Source organism: Camelus ferus, chromosome 12, assembly GCF_009834535.1.
Source record: "Camelus ferus isolate YT-003-E chromosome 12, BCGSAC_Cfer_1.0, whole genome shotgun sequence".
Taxonomy (NCBI): Eukaryota; Metazoa; Chordata; class Mammalia; order Artiodactyla; family Camelidae; genus Camelus; species Camelus ferus.
The window spans coordinates 4253577-4268695 of record NC_045707.1 but is presented as its reverse complement, the minus strand read 5'-3'; the positions used below and the strand labels follow the sequence as shown (position 1 = coordinate 4268695).

Genomic DNA, 15119 nt, shown 5'->3' with positions numbered 1-15119 from the left:
TTGCTGCAAAACAGTCGGGGGCGAGAGCCTTACGATGACAGACAGGGGGAAGGCCCAATCCAGAATTCGGGTAAGTCCCGCGCCTCGGGCCACCGCCCACAGAGATAGTAAACTGCGCAAGGTGCCTCCCACTCAACTCATTGACTCCGAGCAGTCACTGAAGACCGACTTTCGATGTGCTGGCAATCTCCAGGCAATTTTACTGGTAGGATCGATGCCTGGAATACTATAGCGGCTAAAGCGAGGAAATTAAACCTCAGACCTTAGGGAGAATTCTCCATTCACTGTTTCTGCGGAAAGAGCAATTACGAGACCAAAATGAGGCAACCAGCTCAAATAGAAGCACCTCGTTACATTTGTGAACTGTAAGGCCGAGAAATAGCGTCTGTTAAGGTAGTTTCCTATGGGTGATTCTTCCAGTGTCATGAGCGTGGAAAACCCCAATCCAAAATACTATCAACACAAGTTTTAGTGTCTTTTGAATTCCAGTTTCAAAAGACTGAAAAGCTTGATGACATTAGGGGTTAGTCAAACTCTAATAATGCTATGTCCACTCGTCCTAAGCAACAAGCAAGAAAGAGCAACCATTTCAGAAAATAACGTACCCAGATTTAGGGTTTTGGAATACAAGATTTAGCCAGCAAGAGGCAGGGTTCCAAATGGCCTTCAGTTTCAGGGATCTACTTGAGGGTTGAGAGGCAACCTCTTCTTGTTCCTGTTTGCAACTACAATCAAATTTTATCTCTACAAACACAGCTGGGAATCTCGGACAAGGAGTCATGCAGCTCCAAAGGTCTTAATAGTAGTTCTTCATTTTTTTTTCCTGGCTAAATTGCTCACAACTATCCTACATATGCCTCCGTGAGATAGATAAAAATATTAAAATTTCAATTTGGCAGAAGAGACAAATGTCATGGCATTATATTATAGAATAATGTTGATATTTAGCATCTTATCAACTGGCTCTTCCAGAAAGAGTTCAAGTTCAGAATGTGCTGACATCAGTTGGTAGGCTAAAAAAAAATGCCCTTCTCACTATAGGGTTTTGCCCAGAAAAAAAATAAAATTCTCAGAGAAGGTGCTTCTTGAGTTGAATAGAGAAGTTTGAAATCACATTTTAGAGAGGGAATTCCTTACCATCCTTACATCCTCTTTCTGAAGACAGGTTAGAACCTAGGTTCAAATCCTAGGTCCACTACTTACTAGCTATGTGACATCAAGCAAGTTAATTAACCTCTCTGCTTCAGTTATTGCCTCAAAAAATTTTAAAAAAAGTGGATAGTTAGTAGTAAATGAGTTAAAATACACAAAACACTTAGTGCTTACAAGCCTCAATTATGAATTTTATGCAATTATAACTGTAACCCTTAGGTGGCTAACAAGTTACAAAATTTTAAGATAATTCAAAAGTTGTCTGTCTCAGGGCAAAGGACTCCCAATCATGTGGTAGGCAGTCAAGCATGTGTGTTAAGTGATTAATTCTGTGCTGAGTTTAATGGCGGTGTTAAAAAGAAACAAGCCCCGAATGGAGTCACTTGTGTTAAGCCCCACCAAGATTTAACATCTAACCTAATTGCAGTTTCAGCCTCTGTCAGGAGTGGAATCTTAAAAGAATCAGTCTGGATTTTCCTAACCAACACTAGTAAGGTAATCTGCCTGATAAGACCTTTTGCCTTCCTGTAAGGGAATGTGACCTTCCCTGAAACAATCCACTCTTTCTTCTGCCTATTAAAAACCTTCCATTTTGTGCAGCTCCTAGGAGCACTTTTCTACTTACTAGACGGGATGCTGCCCGATTCATGAATTGTTTAACAAAGCCAATTAGATTTTCAAATTTACTCAGTTGAATTTTGTTTTTACAGTGTTACAATTTGTTTTACAGTGTTGAAGCAGGGTTAAAGAAATAACTGAATTGTTAAGGGCGATCTTTTCCTTTATTGTTTTTCCAATTTTCTGAACAAAAACCCAAAGGGAAAACAACTAAAGTGGGTGATGAATATTTGCTGATGCCTTCTTCATGTCTTTGGGTAAGAAAAGGGCAAAAGATCCACGTGGGACTGAGTCCATCTTCCTGACACACAAGGCACTAAGATATGCCTTGAGCTAACTCAGAGAGTAAGGCTCTGTGGCCACCACCGTGAGACGAGAGAGGAGCCTGAAACCAAGAGGACAGTGGTGTGTGAGTGGCAAACTGAAATACGACACCAAAGAACTCAAACAGGACTCTATTCCACTTGAAACGTGACTCCCGGAGAGGCACTTACCCTCAGAGCTCCTGGAAAGTGAGGGCGGTCTGGCCCACTAACCAATAGAATTTGCGCCCAACCGCGTAAGGTGGTTTGAAATCACCTGGTGAACGGCATGCTAGCCAAACATAAAACGGTCAGCGCAGGAGCAGCTAGTCCAGGTTGGCGAAAGCACTCTGCCCAAGAAGCCTGGTCAGAGAGAGGTGGGGTAGGAAGAATAACGAAGTGCAGCCGCAGGCCGGGTCGCCGCCCCGGAAAGGAGCCGACGCCCGGGGAAAGGGAGGGGAGGCGAGGGGCGGGACAGGCATCGGGGCGGGACTCCCGCCTGCCGCCCGGCCAGCCCAGCCCTGGAAGAAACAGAGCCGAGGAACTGGGCACCAGCCCTACCTGCGGCAAGCGCCGGCATCGCCGCCGGGCTCCAAAGCCCGACACCCCCAGGGAGCCCAACGCTGCCGCACGGCGGCCACAACCCCGAAACCGGCGCCGCTGACGTCGGGCTGACGTCAGAGGTGACGCCGCGGCGGGGCGGGAGCCGGGACAGCGCAGGAGGGCGTTTCCGGAGCACGCGCCGGGCGGGGGCCGCTGACGTCGGGCTCAGGTGCGCGCGCTCGCCCGCCCGCCCAAGCGCGGCCCAGGTGGTGGCCGGCAGCTCCAGGTGGCGGCCTGCAGCGGTGAGGGGGCGACTGGCTGCGCGTCCGCACGCTGTCCCGGCGGCTCGGGGGACCGGGCCGGGGGCTGGGGTTAGGGGAGCGGCGGGAAGGCGCCTCGCCTGGCACTCACGTGACGGGCGAGGAGGTTGGGGTGGGGGCTGCGAGCTGGGTGGGCCCAGGCCCCCGAGGGCGAGGCGAATTGTCCGGCCCCACCCCTCGCGGGCCTGCCGCGCCGGAGCTTCCCTAGGGCTAGGGCTGGGGCCGGACCCGCCAGGCTGCTTGCCGGGGCTGGCTGGTCCTCCGGGGCGACCCGCCCGACCGCCGGCGCTGACAGGCGTTGTCTCCTTCGCAGGGACGCGGCGAGAGGGCGAGAATCCGCGCTTTCAAGGGAGCTGCTCCCGGCTTGGCCCCGTGGGGTCCCACCGCACTCGAGGGGATGGAGAGCCTCCCCCGAGGCCCCTGCACGGCCCGCGATCCCACGCTGGTCGGCCCTCGCTAGCTGCTTGAAATTTGCGTTTTATCCACCACCTAGGCCTTGTCTCCTGAGTCAGTGGCGTTGTGGTTCGAAAGACATGGAAGAAAAAGAGCGATGTGACCGATTTCGTTCTGTCCTCCTGCTTTGAGGCCTGGTTGGCATTTGCGGAGAGAAAAATACAGCAAGAAAATCGGGGGGGGGGTTGGAGGGGGTGGAAAAGGAGGGTGAAAAGGAAAACAAGGTTTTAGATTTTATACGATTTTTTAAAACGTATGCACTTTGACAGTGGTGGCGAAATACACTAATCCAAAAGTTATCTTTCTATCGAGAAGAGGGGGGATTATTTTTTCCTTTTGATTCCAACCTTTTCTTCCCGTGACAAAGCATAAATCATGGACACCAGAAAATAACGTGGACCTCAGGAATTCTGAAAAGACTGAGAAGCGTACATTCCTCCTCAGGAGGGAAGGGTGGGGTGTTTTTAGCCCTCTCTGGAATCTAAAACGAAAAACATGAGTTGCGTGCCATGGAAAGGAGACAAGGCTAAATCTGAATCAGTGGAGCTGCCCCAGGCAGCACCCCCACATATCTACCATGAGAAACAGCGCAGGGAGCTTTGTGCCCTGCATGCCCTCAATAACGTCTTCCAGGACAGCAATGCCTTCACCCGGGATACGCTGCAAGAGATTTTCCAGAGGTAGGGGACCCCTTCTCCTTGGGATCTTTGTACTTTTCGTGTTTTCTGAATTTTGAAGGGTGGGGCAATGCCTCTGCTGCATAATAAACCTTCACACCAACAGGTATTATTAGCTAGATGCTGTTAGCAGGTACAAGGGACACAAGAATGGGAAAGATAATCACTACTATTTATTGACCACTTACAGTGGGGTAGGCACCCCGCTAAGTCTCAGTTGTGTTATCTCAAGTGATCCCCTCCACAATCCCATGGAATTGTTACTATTTCCAGTTTATGGGTAAAGACTTACGGCCTCAGAGAAGTTCTATAATTTGCCCAAGGTTAACATACGAGAGGTGGAGCCAAGCTTGAATTCAGGTTTGTTGTTGCTGTGCTGTTTACCACTATGCTATTAATGCTTCTCAAGTCCTGCCCACAGGGAGTTTAGAGTCTCGAAGGGGGACAAGATATGTACACTCAGTAACCTGTCATCAGAGTTGGAAAGTTGTGTTTCCATTAGAAAGGTAAATACACAATGCTCACCTTTTCTATGAGGCCATGGGCTGGCCTTGGTGCTTTTCATACAGTGTTTTGAGTAGCCCTCCTCACAGTTGATTTACTGTCTATTTTACTGATAAAGAAACGGGAAGAGAGGTCCAGTGTTTTCTCCATATAGTGTCTAGGTAGCAAAGCTGTGATTTGAAGCTGACTATAGATTCCCTCCCCTCTCTACTTTATTCTAAATCGCTTTCTTACCTACTTTGTCCAATGCTGCTGGACAGGTTGGTAGAAGGTCAGCTTTTTTCTCTCAGCTCTGATATTCTAAAATTCTTCTATCAAAGAGTTTGAGGAATGGTTCTGCAGTGTCTGGATGAACACAGTATCACGTCTGTGGTCCACGTCTGTAGCAACTTTGGCAGTGAGCCTCTCTCACTACTCCAGCTTATAAAGAGTTATCCTCCTCAGTTCTTAGTGCAGAGAAAGCTCAAGAATTCTTCGAGAAATGCATATTGGCATTTCCAGAAGACCCTTCTCTGTCTACCTTCATTTAGAGATGACATTATTGCCCCAGAAGGGCCTGAATTACAGCTAGTAACAACCTATTTGGGGTGACTGAAGCATAGGTGTGAACCATTTGTCCTGAAAGAATCATAGGCCCTCTCTTAGAAGAATATTAATTTCACTGTGCTGACAAAATTATAATGACGGTAATTATTTTCCAATGCCAATAATAACCCATTGTAATGTCTTAGCAGGGCATATGTGTCCTTTGCATCATGGCCATTATCTGGCAAGTAGAATGAACTGTCTTCAGGAAATTAGGGCTCTGGGAGGTGAGATAATTTGTCTCAGATCAGTAAGTCATGTAACTGACAGTAGAAAGGAAGCCAGTCCTTTAGACTGCTTCCTCTTGGCCAGCCATTAATAAGTATACCTTCTACTCCTAGTTGGATATTTGCAAATTATTTCCTAATTGAAGACAAGGGAGAAGGAAATGACTCACAGTGAGTACTTGAATGTGCTTGGTGCTTTGTAACAGTCTTGCAACAACCTTATCAATAGTGATTCTAGGAAACTTGGATCAACTTAAGCAATTTGTCCAGTTTCACTCTGATAAATTTCAAGTCTGACATACCTTGTGTCCATTCGGAAGTTTTTCACTTCTGTAACTTTGGCCCCGATCTGACATGATGATGATCACTCACACAGATGAACCTTCGCTCTGTGCAAAGCACTGTTTTGAGTGCTTTCCTGTGTTAACTCACTCCTGACACTAATCTTATTATAAGGTAGATTCTGCTATTTCTCGTTTTTCCAGATGAGGAAATCATGGCACAGAGAGTTCACAGAACTGTTAATTGCAGGATTTGGGCCCAAGCTTTGTGACTCGAGGGCCTGCCCTCCTAACAGCTCTGCTGCTTCTTGAGTATTGGGAAGGTGTGTCAGAGCAATTTTATCATCAGTAGCCATTTACCTTGCTAGTAAATTGGGCCTGGATCTGAAGATGTGGACTGTGAGTATAAACTGTTTGTGAATAATAGCAGGACTCTTTCAGCCGTGTTTAACTGAATTAAAGAATGCTAAATATTTGCTAAACACTCACGTGGAAACAGAGTTCTATTCCTGTCTTTTAAAGCTTTAGCGAGTTACACTACATCCCCCAGTTCCCTATCAGCACAATGTGAAGATTCACCTCTAAGTAATAGCAGGCCAGTACATAAGAGAATATACTCTGTCTCCTCTGTATAGAGTATTCTGTGTGGGAAGATTCTGTGTGGATTAATAGAAACAAAGAAGTGTGAAAGGGATCAGAGAAAAAAGCAGAAGGAGAAAAGGTGAGGGAAAGAAGATGGAATTTTTTAAAACAAACATTTACTAGCTGCCTGCAGTGTGCCAGGCACCGCTAGGCACTGTAAAGAAAACAAATTGAACAAGACCCAGCCGCTGGGAAGTACATCTCAGAGCTGTACATTGACCAGGCCTTGAGAACAGATTGCACTGAATTAGAACCATGGGATTTAGAGCAATTTAAAGGGGAAAAGATAATCTATTTGGATCCTAACAGAAAAGAGTAATGTTGGCAGTACTGGGAACTAGATAATTTAAAATTCCCAGGTCTATAAAGTCCTATGCTTTTTTGAAAATGTGGCTAATGAATGGTAGAAATGGGACAAAAATTTTGATGAATGCTATTTGTTGAGAGTAAGTTCATTCTAGCAGTTGAATTTTAGCCAGATAGAAGAAATACAAAAGCAGGGTGGAGTTTAAGTGCAGTTGTGGATATGAGATGACTCATGTTTGGAATAGAAATGAATAGGATTTTAGAAAGGACTAAGCTAATGACTCGGCAGCAACATAGGAACAAGGAAGAGAGGAGTCAGTTGTGACAGGCTCCGTCCAGGATTTGAAGATAGTGGTAATGCTTGCAGTGATAGCAAAAAGAGGTCATTGGTTTGAGAAGGATCAAAAACTGAAATTGGAGAGAAGGTCAGAAACTGGGCAAGTGTCATCAGTGTGCATTGATATAGATGTGGATGTTTGATCTTAAATTTTATCACATATGTGTCTATGCTTTGAAAAAGAAAGGACTTAGAAGTCAAATTATGTAGTAACAATTTTACTAGGTTGTTTTGAAAATCTCAGGCCTCAAACATCTTCACTAGACTCATCTCAATTTTTCTGCAATCAAATATATGTACACCTAGGTATGCATTCCTCTCCCAAATAAAACATCTGTTAAAATCTAAATAGAGGTACTTGGTGCTGGGGGGAAAAGCCTTAATGCAATCTGCAAGGGACAAAGAGATGATAGTTATTGGTGAACATTCTCTGCCACGGAGAAGTCCTCTTGCCTCCCCATTAAAAGTCCTGAGCCACATTAAAAATGGTGGTTTAAGTTGAGAAAAGGTGTTGTTGAGTGTTAAGTTCTAGAGATTTAAATTATCTCATCCAAGGGCCAGCAGGCTCCTCCTCCTCATCATCATCATCGTTGCCAACACCTGGAGTACTTCTGTGTGCCTAGCCCTGTGATCTGTGCTTTATGTATGTAATAACTTAAAAACACATCTGGAAGTTCTGAGCCGTATTTTCTAAAGTCACATCTCTTCAGAACTCATTACAAGAAAAAAATTAAAGGAGGAAAAGAATCTTGATGAATTGTCTCCACAAGTCCTTTTCATTAAAATCTGAAACATTACCCCAGCCAGACACAGTGGTAACCACAAGAGAGGACCAAAGACTTAACTGAGGGTACAGACATCAGTGGAGACCTGGACTAGAGCCCATCTTCTCGCTTGTGGATCACTGCAGATCTCGTGGCTCTAAACCTCTGCCCATGGTGACCAAAATGAGAGGCTCATGTCTAGTCCTGAATTTCTATGGAAATAATTAAGAGTCCTGAATGGGAGTCTCAAGAAAACATTCCACTGGGACAGAACAGAATCCCATGGAATTCAGTGGGATCTGTGCTTTGAAATATCCAGGAGACTGTTCAGCGTAGCCTTAGGTTTAGTGGTTGAATCCTCACTCTGTCACTCCCTAGCTGAAGATGACTGTACCAGTCACCGTAACATTTTGCACCTCAGCTTCCTTATTTACACTGTGGGGTTAATCTCTATCTCAAGATTGTTGGAAGGATTAAATGATAAAGCTCAGAAAAGAAGCTAGCACAGTGGGCACTTGATTATTGTTGAAGTAAAAACAAGTACTAGTATAATGGGCACACTGAATGGACCCCACTTATTCAAACGACCACTCCTTTGGCAGTGAGATGGAAACCACTCTCAGCATTTCCTATATTGATTGGTTTGGCAAGCACATGGTTATGCAGTTGCCAGGGCCCAAATGTGAGAGATATAGAGTAGATGAGTCATCCTCTTAGCTTCGGGAATTTACTGTTTGGGTGGACATGTGTAAAATAACTGAATTCTTCAATGGTCCTGTGAGATAAGGATCATTCCTATTTTTACAGATAAACTAACAGGAATGGAGATCAGATCTCAAAATTGGTATTGATGCTGCTTGGATGTGAACAGAGAGATGTGTGGTCCTCCTGATCTCCCTCTTTTTTCTACTACACTGGAGCCAGGGAAGATTCCATGGAAGAGATAAGGTGTTAGGTTGAGCTTGAAGAAGCTTTAGGATTTAGCTTGTAACCAGAAAATGGATAAAAGAAAAGAGGTTACATGGGCTTGGTGCCTGAAGTACACTAAGCCCAATGAAAGGGAAACAGCAGGCTGAGTGGGGCTGGGAGGGTTGGAGTTGGCCAACCAGGCAGTTGGCTCCATTGCCGGTTCTTATATAAGTGAGTGGAATGATACCTTTAGCGAGTGTGGCAGGAATATAGGCTGAATAGGTGGAAGGAGCATTTGGAAGGAACCTGTTTCAAAAATCCAGGTGTGAAGTGAGCGGCCTCCTGTCAGGGCACAGACAGTGGGAATAGACAGGCAAGGATTTGAATCTGAGAGAGCAGATGTAGGACAAGAAGAAGAGATCCTTGCAACACTAGTTCCAGAAGGTGCACCTCAGAGAAGTTTGTGTGGTCAATGTTTAGACCCCCTCGCCTCAAGAGTCAAGGTAACTATCAGCATACTGGGGACTTTAGGAAATTCTGTAGGAAGCCTGTTACTGATTCATTCAGCCCTTACTGTATTGAATGCCTTCTGTGATCCTCTGGGAACACATTTGGGAAAGTGCGACACTAAGGGTTGAGCCTGGTAGGGACTTAGATGGTGAAAGAGGAGGAAGACTCAGCAGTTTCTTTGTTGGAACCTTCGTGCGCCTGCTGGCTCGAGACTTCACTGAAGGTACAGAGAAGATGCTGGAAAACTAGTGAAGGGAAAGGAACTTTATACATCTTGAGCTTGACTTTCTTTCATATGCTTTCTCATTTAATCCAAGTGCCCAAGAACCCACTGAGAGCTTTTATCTTATTAAGCTACATTTTAGGCCCAGGCCGAGAGACTCAGCTAGCCTTTCCTCTTATCAGCCTGTCACCACCACCCATTCTGTTTCTTGAGTCCTTGCCATGAGCAGTAAGCAGAACTTTGGATTCAAACAAACTGCAATTTGAATCCTAGTTCTGTCACTTAAAAAGCAAGTGATCACAGGCTAATCATTTTAAATCACCAAACTTCAGTTTCTAAACCTATAAATGGAAGTAATTCATAGCATCTCATAGATTTATTGTGAGGATTAAGTGAGATACATATGTGAAAGCGTCTGTCAGAGGACGTGCACAGAAGTCTTCACTCAGTGGCAGTTATTATTACAGGTTAAACAAAGTTTGGTTGCAAAATGTCCTTAATGCCCCTTCTTTGCTGACTCTGGATGCTGGTTTCACTGATACTTAGAGGAAAAGAGTGAGGATAACAAAATAAACATGGAGAACATTTCAACAAATGTCCCTTGAGCACATGTCATGTGCCAGGCACTCTTTGAGGGCTGGTGATGTAGTGTTAACAGGCTAGAGAAGGCCCCTGCTGCCATTCTAGTGTGAAAATACAGACAGGTGAGGCTGTGACATGCCCAGTAGTCAAACTGTCCGTAATTAAATTAAAGCAGGTGGATGTAAGAGGAAATGATGAGGTGACAGGGAGCAACTTAAGGTCGGGTGATCAGAAAAGATCTCTAGGGCAATAACACATGAGACCCAAATAATGGGGAGCAAACCAAGTGAAGATCTGAGGGAAGAGCATTCCAGGCAGAAACAGTGAGTGAGCGCAGAGGCCCTCCCGGGAGAAGGAGCTCTGTGTGTCCAGGTAGCAGAGAGGTCTTTGTGCTGAGAGGTAGGGATGAGGTCAGCGGGATCTTCAGGGCCTTGCAGGCCAGGGGAAGTCGTTTAGATTGTATTTAAGTGCTTTGGGAGCCGTTGGAGGGATTAAGCAGTGGCAAGAGTATGTTTTATGTTGGAAAAATATCATTATGGTTGCTATGTATAGAGAAGTTGGAAAAAAATTTTGTAAGATTTCTGAAGTTTTTAGAATTGACCTAAAGATCTTATTCTCTTCTGGAGATGGCATTTAGCAACCTGGTAGACATCTGCTCTCTGCTTTTATTCCTAAGGAACTCGTGACTTTGCCCTTCCTCCCCTTCATGCGAAGGTGAAAGACATGCTGCCCCTTCCTTCAAGATGCTTTTCCTCAGGTCCTGGCCTGAGCAGCCTGTGAAAGCAAAATAATAGGGTTGGAAATGCCTTCAGAACTGACCTTGTCTTGAGATGAAGGAGTGGCTAAAGAGGCCTGGCCCAAAATGCTTAAAGCTAGTGGGCAAGTCAGACTGTAGTTGAGTATTGTTTATCTAGCACAAACTTTTTTTCAATTTGTTTATTTTTTTTTAATTCAGGTATTTTACACACACGTATATTTGGAATACCTTTAGGTGGGTCATGCATTCCAGTTTAATATTGGCCTGACTACTTTATATTGCCTGACATTTGGTCCCAGTTCATACATTTATGTTACCTGTCTGGGCCCCTGAAGGCCTTTGAGTATTTGATGATTAATGATTACTAAGTATGCAAGCCTTAAAAAGAAAGCATTTAAATTGTAAAATAAATAAATAAGAGTAACAACAAATATTACGTATGCAAATGAAAATATCAATACTATTTTCCAATGTTAAAAAAAAAAAAAAGCCTGTATCAAGGCAGGAGGATCAGCAAGGAGGAAGACTGCAGAAATGGGTAGGCTGGGGCCTTCATAAATCAGATTCCTTTGTGGAACATTCTTTGTACTCATTGAATTCACTGTAGACATGCTTTTTAAATGGCAGGCAGATAGATCCCACCACTATTGAATTATTGTTTTGCATAAAAATAAAGGCAGTCCCTAGGGCAGCAGGAGCCCAGACTACAAAATACTTGGGTAAGAACTGGTTATATTTACTTGAATGGGAGGAAACAGGCTTCCAGGGGCAGCAGTGTAAAGTGTCCTGTCCGTGGTCGTGCAGGGCCAGGTGGGGTTAGGCAGACCAGCAAGTCTCAGCTTTCCTCCTTTGACACTTGTAGGTTGTCTCCAAACACCATGGTGACCCCCCACAAGAAGAGTATGCTGGGAAATGGGAACTACGATGTGAACGTCATTATGGCAGCACTTCAGACCAAAGGCTATGAAGCTGTTTGGTGGGATAAGCGCAGGTAATCCAACCAGACTTGATTTGATGAGAACTGGCACTCAAGTGGGGAGGTGGCCAGTTGTGGCATTACAGCCAGGGGACCTTGGGGGCTTGGCTGCCTCAGAGCCTGACACCATTCCTGTTCTTCAGGGATGTCGGCGCCATTGCTCTCACTAACGTCATGGGCTTCATCATGAATCTGCCCTCCAGCCTGTGCTGGGGTCCACTGAAGTTGCCACTCAAAAGGCAGCACTGGATCTGTGTTCGAGAGGTGGGAGGGGCCTACTACAACCTCGACTCCAAACTGAAGATGCCAGAATGGATTGGAGGCGAGAGCGAGCTCAGGTACCTGTGTGGCTGCAGTGGTGGCAAGTTAAGCTTATTTTTGGTTATTTGACAAAGGAAATTCCTAGCTCCTGGGATCCTCTCCCTGCTGTTACTTTAGAATCATAGGGTCTCAGACTTGAAAACCTTAAATCTTTGATGGCCCGTGAGGATGTTAAGTCCCTTTGGCAGAGAAGTCCCAGCACCTGGGATGCTGGCTTTCTGGTCTGGTAGGACTGGTGTTGTAACGTTCTCTAACTTAGACAACTGTGACAGTATAGCTGTCAGTTCAGAGAAAGGAAGACAGACATTTGGGCCCAGAGAGGGCTAAATTTCCCTGGGACCAAAGAAAAAACTTTTTTTTTTCCTCCTTCCTTTTTTTTTTTACCAATTAGAAGACCTTACTTTAGGGTACGTTGGGCCCTACTCCTCACAGAACTGCTACTGTTGGTAGTAATATATGAGGATGAGCAAAAATTCAGGTTGGAAATTTAACTGGACAGCCTGAGGGGTAACCAAATGTGGAGTCCTCCAAGAAGACATCACTACTAGAGAGTGTTGAGGATTGCCGTGGGTCTGAATGACAAGGTTACTGTCTGGTGAACATGTGACCCCAAGACAGGAATTTGCATTTTTACTAGCATTTCATCTTCTCTTTCATCTACCCTTTTCTCCCTTAGGAAATTTCTAAAACATCATTTGCGAGGAAAGAACTGTGAACTCCTGCTGGTGGTACCAGAAGAGGTGGAGGCCCATCAGAGTTGGAGGGCTGACGTGTAAGGCAGTTCTGCCCAACCTTTCCTCACCTCCACCCCCTAAATCCTCTGTGACGTGCTGTGGCCTATACCGTGGCTCTGCCCTTGCCACTTTCCCAAACATCTCATCTGGTTTTTCCCCTCAGATTTGACAGTGCAATAGGACAGACGTGCGGACTGTTTGTTATAAGAACCAGCCAGCGATCCTCGTTCCTGGGAAAGGGAAGTAGGAGCTCTGCGTGCTTAGGGCGAGCTATGGAAGACCCTTGCCATATTTAAGGGAGGAGAAAGAAAGGTGGGTCCTAGCTTATTTTCCCCATTTCTGTGAGGACGTGACAGAGGCTCTGCTGGAGTTAACTGCTGCTCTGACTCATCTGGAGATGCTGTCTCCACTTCCCCTTTCCTGGCAGCCAGTGGGTCTGAAGACACAGTACATGCAAAGCTTGTGTGGCTGGCCTGAAGGACCCAGAGCAAAAAGGCCTCTCAGGAAATCATCTCTAGAACCATAGCAGAAGTACAGCATGCTGTCTCCAACCCTTCCTGCCACCCTCACCCCATTTTTAAGGGTGGTTTATGGCCATCCTTGGAATTTTATAATGAAACGTTCTCTAATATTCCACTCTAGGTGGTTAAATCCTGCAGTTTTGTAGTGTGACAGGAGGTATCTAAGAGGATGTGGCCAAAGCCAGGCTGGGGCAGGCACGGGCAGCCTGACTGCCTCACTGGCTCACTCCAGCATTGTCCCTGCCACTGCACCGCACTGGTTTAGGAGGCTCTGGGGGACAAGATAGGCAAAAGGGCAATATTCCCAGTTGACCCACTCTGGCAAAATCAGGGAAAAAATGACTGCCTTCGACATCAAATTCCACTAGTTTGAGACAGCTGAGCAAGGAAAGTATCGTGAAGATAAGTCTTCAGAGATTGGGAGCAGCTAGAGTTGGCAGGAGTCCTAGGCGTGGAGTCACTGTAGTGACAAGAAGCAGAGCCCTCAAGTTGGGTGGATATGTGCGTATGTTTAGGACTTGGGTTTGTCATCTCTGTAGTTTCCTTTACAGATCAACTGAGAATTGACCTGCCCCCTACCTCTTTAAATAGTTGTAGGCCACTTTTCTCCCCATAACTTTGGAAAACAAAAGAGGAGGGGAAGTAAGTGTCATACCACACTGCCTGTCACCAAAGTGGTTGTGGTTGCCTCAAGCCAGGTGGGCGGGCAGGGATGGCCTGTCCAACCTTGCAGATCAATGGTCTTGGCAGGTCTGAAAGCTGCCCCACTGGCCAGACTTCTCTCCAGCAGCAGAGCTAGCCTGGGGCTTGCATGTCAAACCTGAGCAAGCTTAACGGGATGAGGCTGAGGCTCTCTCCCCACTGTGACTGGAGTGCATGTTTACACCAGCACTTTTCTGCACATGTATCTTCAATCCAACAAGGCCATTTTTATGCTGAGTAACAGGCCACCAAGCGGCTACTGCATTACACCCTCTCAGCAACTGGCCGCAGTCTCTTCTTCACCATTTTCTACACCAGACCTGCTTGGCACCACAGGGAGCTCTTTCCCCCTGCACAATGACATTCCAACCACCACCAGCCAGAAGTTACAGCCAACCTTGCTGATTGTCACAAGCAGGACCTTGGGTCCATTGGCATTGTCAGTGATGTAAGCCATTTCCTGGGAGGAGGAGGAAACTCCTCTCCACCAATCTGCTTGGGCCTGTGCAAATGGCACTTCAAAGGAGTCCCCATGCACTTGGAGTCCATGAGCCAATGGGATATGCAAAGATGCTTAAACATTTCAGGGCTGGTTTCTCTGTTCATATCCAATTCCGGTGCTTAGGAACAGGGACCCATGCTGATGCCCAAGGGCAAAAAGCCCCACTTCCTTCAAGGAAGAGGGTGGGCCTGACCCTAATGCCCAGTAAGGGGCAACCCTAGGCTTTTTGTTTTTCTTGCTTTTATTCCCCTTTTTTCGTTGGCCTTGTGCTGGGTTTGTTTACAAAAGATGTATTTTGTTTAACCAAATATTAAAAATGTAAAATTCTGTACATGAATTTCATGTCTCAATTCTGTAATAATGCACAATTCTTTAAAAGTTGAATTTTACTATGATGCTGCTTTAGAAGGAATTCACTACCATCAGAAGTCATCTTTTAGAGACATACTGTGCCCTGACCAAACCTCTCACTTCAGAAGTCCAGACAAAACACTCACCAAGGATTTGGTTCAAAAAAGCCCGAGGCACTTTTCAATGTATAAAAACTAGGATCCATACTATAAAGTACTCTATCCCTAATTTAAGTACAGGTTTTCTTTACTGACCAGTGACCAGTGTTTTTCCCTGGTTAACAAGTGGAAGATAGTGTTATCTCAGTGGAGGGCCTGGGT

The 15119-nt window shown here is 45.6% G+C and overlaps 1 protein-coding gene and 1 long non-coding RNA gene across 5 annotated transcripts; one reads left to right on the top strand and one right to left on the bottom strand.

The window, feature by feature from the left end:
- Positions 1 to 1915: 1915 nt before the first annotated feature.
- LOC116667520 lies at positions 1916 to 2742 on the bottom strand. 2 transcript variants are annotated; one of them, XR_004324331.1, is made up of 3 exons: positions 2634 to 2742; positions 2265 to 2435; positions 1916 to 2155 (listed from the first exon to the last, which is right to left on the bottom strand). It is a non-coding gene; the product is annotated as an uncharacterized LOC116667520 (long non-coding RNA). The 2 variants fall into 2 exon arrangements; XR_004324330.1 differs by lacking the exon at positions 2634 to 2742 and having other exon boundaries at positions 2265 to 2506.
- Positions 2713 to 14785, top strand: JOSD1 (Josephin domain containing 1). 3 transcript variants are annotated; one of them, XM_032492266.1, is made up of 5 exons: positions 2713 to 2844; positions 3249 to 4068; positions 11555 to 11683; positions 11812 to 12006; positions 12666 to 14785. In XM_032492266.1, exons 2-5 carry the CDS (start codon positions 3884 to 3886, stop codon positions 12763 to 12765), a joined length of 609 nt encoding a protein of 202 aa, XP_032348157.1. In that variant the 5' UTR covers positions 2713 to 2844; positions 3249 to 3883; the 3' UTR covers positions 12766 to 14785. The 3 variants fall into 3 exon arrangements, with proteins under 3 accessions (XP_032348157.1, XP_032348156.1, XP_032348159.1); XM_032492265.1 differs by having other exon boundaries at positions 2770 to 2917; XM_032492268.1 differs by having other exon boundaries at positions 2787 to 2901.
- Positions 14786 to 15119: the final 334 nt, after the last annotated feature.

What these genes read in the sequence shown, in the direction of transcription:
- JOSD1 (XM_032492266.1), top strand. Translation starts at nt 3,884, where the DNA reads ATGAGTTGCGTGCCATGGAAAGGAGACAAGGCTAAATCTGAATCAGTG. An exon ending in GTTTGGTGGGATAAGCGCAG is followed by an intron (nt 11,684 to 11,811) that starts GTAATCCAACCA and finishes CCTGTTCTTCAG; the next exon opens with GGATGTCGGCGCCATTGCTC. An exon ending in GGAGGCGAGAGCGAGCTCAG is followed by an intron (nt 12,007 to 12,665) that starts GTACCTGTGTGG and finishes TTTCTCCCTTAG; the next exon opens with GAAATTTCTAAAACATCATT.